General features: G+C 28.9%; 1 protein-coding gene across 1 annotated transcript; it reads right to left on the reverse strand.

The window, feature by feature from the left end:
- LOC104747578 (high mobility group B protein 4) lies at window positions 878-2,269 on the reverse strand. Its single transcript, XM_010469229.2, has 8 exons — window positions 2,185-2,269; window positions 2,026-2,072; window positions 1,834-1,923; window positions 1,674-1,731; window positions 1,552-1,596; window positions 1,375-1,455; window positions 1,215-1,280; window positions 878-1,116 (listed from the first exon to the last, which is right to left on the reverse strand). Exons 2-8 carry the CDS (start codon window positions 2,070-2,072, stop codon window positions 1,099-1,101), a joined length of 405 nt encoding a protein of 134 aa, XP_010467531.1. The 5' UTR covers window positions 2,185-2,269; the 3' UTR covers window positions 878-1,098.

Raw genomic sequence — 4,374 nt, forward strand, 5'->3', positions numbered from 1 at the left:
GCTACTGACCTCACGTCATTATTTGTGGCAGGGGGTTTGCGTTCGCACAGCCCCTTAAATAAATTAAAAAAAAACCAACCAAAATTTTGACTATAGTCCCGAAAAATAAAATGATTTTACTAGTTAATGACATGAAAACCGAAACCAACTCAAACCCAAACAAAGAACCCATGGTTTATATTATTAAAATTGCATTTTTAAATTATATGTATTATAAAAATCAGTTGAAATCGTAATGCCTACTGTATAAATTCATATTCATTACTAATTTGAAATTTTCTTGTTATTGAACTATCGTACCTATAGTAAAACTAAACTGACTCCAACTCAAAAATCAAATCAATTCAAACAGAATTTGTGTTTAACAAAAGAAAACAAAACATATTTTAATAAAATAAAAACCACAAACAAACCAAACCACAAATCACATCGACTCTTCTAGACTCTACGTGTTCAAAAGGAAGATCCAAACAATAAAAATGGAATTCGTAGATTTCCTAAATATATTATAAGAAATTTGAAAGCAATATTCAGGAAATTTCTTCAAAATTGATACTCACCCTAACAAGCAGCGATTTACCACACAAGAAATAACAATGAATAATAGACTCCAACATAATGCCAAAAGCTCAAAAGCAAACAGACAGATAGATTGTATCATGGCGTACGATCCAATCCAGCAAAGAAGATTCTGTCCCAATCAAAAGTTGGATCAAATATTCCCTTAGGAAAAGCCAGATAAGTTTAAGCTTTCCACAGTCATAAGAGTCAAATACCACAAGATGACAAAATCAGTGACAAGTAGAAACAGAAGTCAACAATAAGTATAATAGGTAGATATAAAGCTGATACTAAATAACCAATACCACACACGAAAAGTTGAAACACATGAATCCTAGTGAAAATAAGGAAAAGGGGGAAAATATAGCAGTCAAGTGATATTATCCCTAAACACTGGCCTAAAAAACACATAGCAATAGCAAATGAGGTTCAATATCACAAACACAAAGCATAACCATAGTTTTAGTTTTTGGTTCATAATCTAAGAAAGTTTACAATCTCAAATCTGAGTCAAGTCAATGGCAAGACCTAGATGCCTCAATCATCATCTTCCTCCTGCAAAGCAAAAAAATCCAAGAGAACACAATGTCATACATCATAATACATGTAAAACATACCAAAACAATAGTAGTTAAAAAGTCTCAGTAAAAAACCTCTTCGCTCCCTGCTTCATCCACTTCAGACTTGTCATCCTCTTCACCTCTATTGGTTCCACTAGCCTAAACAATATTCACACAATAATAAAACTACTTAGCAACTATAAGAAACAACAGTCTCTCCCCAAAGTGAAAGCTATCAATGACAAATTCATACCAGTTTCATGTTGTACTGTTGCATAGTCTTGAGATACTCAGTCTTCCTGCTCTCAGCCTTGGCGACATAAGGAGCTTTATCCTGTAATACAGATTCAAACAGCCACAAAGTTTTGAATACAGATCCACAAAAACCTAATTATACAAATCAAGCATTAGAATAGCCACAACTACTCACTTCCTCAGTCATAGACTTCCATCTAGCTCCAGCCGCCTTACCAACCTAATATACGCACGAAAACTAGGTTTGAGATTACAGATCTGAGAAAATTTCCAGAAATCACGGAGAAATGTACTTACAGTAGCGACGGATTTGTTATTGGGATTCGCAGTGTTGAACTCTTTTCGGAAATCCTCACTTAGATCAACAACAAAGAATCAGTTGAGAAAATTTGATAAAATTCAAATCAATTCGAAAAAATTCAAAAATCGGAAGGAGGAGATTCGTGAGATTACTTACAGGAATACGAAGAAAGCACTTGGAGGTCTCTTAGGCTGATTTGGATCCTTCTTAGTCTTCTTCCCAGGCTTCCTACCTCTGGTTTTGAGTCTACGAAATAAAATAAAAAACGAGAAAATCAGAAATCTGAAGATCTGGATCTCAGATGTAACAGAGGAAACGAGGAAGAGTTTGAGAAGATGAAAAAAAAACCTCTGATCAGTGCTCGTCGATTCAGCTTTGGATTCGCCGCCTTTCATCTGCGATGGAAGAGAAACAAAAAAACGAAGAAGAATCGTTAGTAAGAGAATCGGATTGACTCGGGACTGAGTTTGGGCGAAACGGTAGGAGCGAGTTTTTTTTTTTTTTTACCTTTAGGGTTCTTTTTTTTTTGTTTGACGAAGAGAGAAGAGAGAGCGTATGACTAGTGTTGAGTAATAGGGTTTTTGTTTTTATTTGCTGGGGGCTTTTATGATGATAAAATATTACTATATTTTTAATTTTTTAATGTAAAAAGAGATTGAAAATTTTACACAGTGGCGGGATTTTTTCGTGGAAGAGCCGAAATAGTTTGACACGTAAGGGAGGGGGAGAGAAGGAAGAGCAACGGACGGGAATAATGGATTGGTGCTCTCTTCGAATCTTGACCGTTCATATTACACGTGTACTTGAGTTTTGCAGATCTCATCCCTTTTAAGTACATTTATAAAGCTTTGTTTGACCAAAAAAGATTTTAAAAAACAATCTTAAAATGATTTGCTTAAATATGTAATATGGTAATTTTAAAGCTTAAAAACTAACAATTCACATTAGTTCCAAATTATATAAAATTTGGAGGTATTTTTAAAAAAATCAGTTATTTTTACAAAAATATATCCTACTATATTAATTGGGAAGTACAAATATAAAATTAACCTTAAAATGGGTAAAAAATTACATTCAATTGCCACTAGAAAATTTTAATTAAGCTTAATTAATTAATTAATTAAATATAATTAATTTTTTTTAAAAAAAAACACTCACAGATAAAATATAAAAAAATTTAGAAAAATATATTTTCTCTCTCTAATAAATTATGGACGAATTACTAAATATTTTTTTTTAAATAAATAAACCAATCAGAATTTTAAAAACTAAGATTTTATATCCAAATATACAATATAATTTGTTTTTAATAACTAAATTTCGAAAATTTTGTTAAAATTTCAAAATATGATTCTCCTATCATCTTTATTTTATTTTATTTACAAATTGTTTGGAATTTTTATATAATATTTATGATTAATAAAGTACAGAATTTTTTCTGCATTTGTTGTGATTTGAATTTTTAAAAAACGAAAATATATTAATTAATCTATGAAAAATGTATGTTTTAATTTCTACATTGGCGGGATGGTAAAACTAAATTTATATAGATGATAAATTAATAATTTTTATTTGCTCACAATTATAATATTAAAATTACTACTTTATATTTCACAAAATAATGAATCAAATACAAGAAACAAACAATATAAAACTGTAATATAAGTTAATAAAAAAATAGACTAATAGATTTACAGAACAATTAAAAATAAATATTATCTCAAAAAAAAATATTTTTAAAAATATGTAACAATAAATTTTATTATTATATTAGAAATTTTTAAAAAAATGTTGATCCGTGCTTAAAGCACGGGGTATCTCCTAGTTAGTAGAACAATTTTAATTGACAAAAGCTTGACTGTTACCGGTTTTCTCCAATCGATTATGGCCAAAAGCTGAATTGTAAATTTGTGCAAATAAAGAAAAAGTTAAAAATAAATGGGTATTCCAAACATTTTGAGATTAGAACTAAAAATGTAGAATCATATATGAGCAAGAGACTTTTTTTCTTTTTTTATAGTGGCACTAGATTTATAACCCGCGCGTTGTTAGGGATTATAATTTTTTTATTATTATTAATACGAATTGTTGAATATAATTATAACATTTTTCAATATTTTCACAATTAATTAGTTTTTAACCATATTTTCCGGTATACACTCGTCATTTCTTGCATATACTCTCTTTTCACATTCTATTATTTTACTTATAGTATATCGATTATGAAGACATATCATAACTATTTTTCATCTTCCAATATTTTTTTTTTTTTATTGGTTGAGTGATCATCACTTACTAACGTAGACGTAAAAAAAGTCTTAGAGAATGTACCCACCATTTGTCATGAAGTTTCTTTGAGAGTATTGTAATACATATAAATTTTGCTTCCTAGTAATGAATCTCATTATTGGACTCGTTTCTATCCATAAGCATTATATTATAACATCAAATATTACATTTTTATCTTAATTGTTTGATAAAAAAAATTATGTTTACATATATAACTTTTTCTACTTTGAAATATGTATAGTCTACTATGCTTCTATATAGCGTTCTTTTATTTTGGTTCTACTAAATCTACAACCTCATAAGATTATTCTAACTTTTAAATATGTGTATTTATCCAAAAATAATTCTTTTAAAATTTTAATTAAAATTCTACAATCTACAATCTACAATCTGTCACTACTATTATAA

This window comes from Camelina sativa, chromosome 15 (assembly GCF_000633955.1).
Source record: "Camelina sativa cultivar DH55 chromosome 15, Cs, whole genome shotgun sequence".
Classification (NCBI taxonomy): Eukaryota; Viridiplantae; Streptophyta; class Magnoliopsida; order Brassicales; family Brassicaceae; genus Camelina; species Camelina sativa.

Excerpts from the sequence above, each read along its gene's own strand:
- LOC104747578 (XM_010469229.2), bottom strand. The coding sequence starts at position 2,072 with ATGAAAGGCGGCGAATCCAAAGCTGAATCGACGAGCACTGATCAGAG. Across the intron at positions 1,924-2,025 it reads TCGACGAGCACTGATCAGAG|ACTCAAAACCAGAGGTAGGA; the intron begins GTTTTTTTTTCA and ends TTTATTTCGTAG. Across the intron at positions 1,597-1,673 it reads ATAACAAATCCGTCGCTACT|GTTGGTAAGGCGGCTGGAGC; the intron begins GTAAGTACATTT and ends TGCGTATATTAG.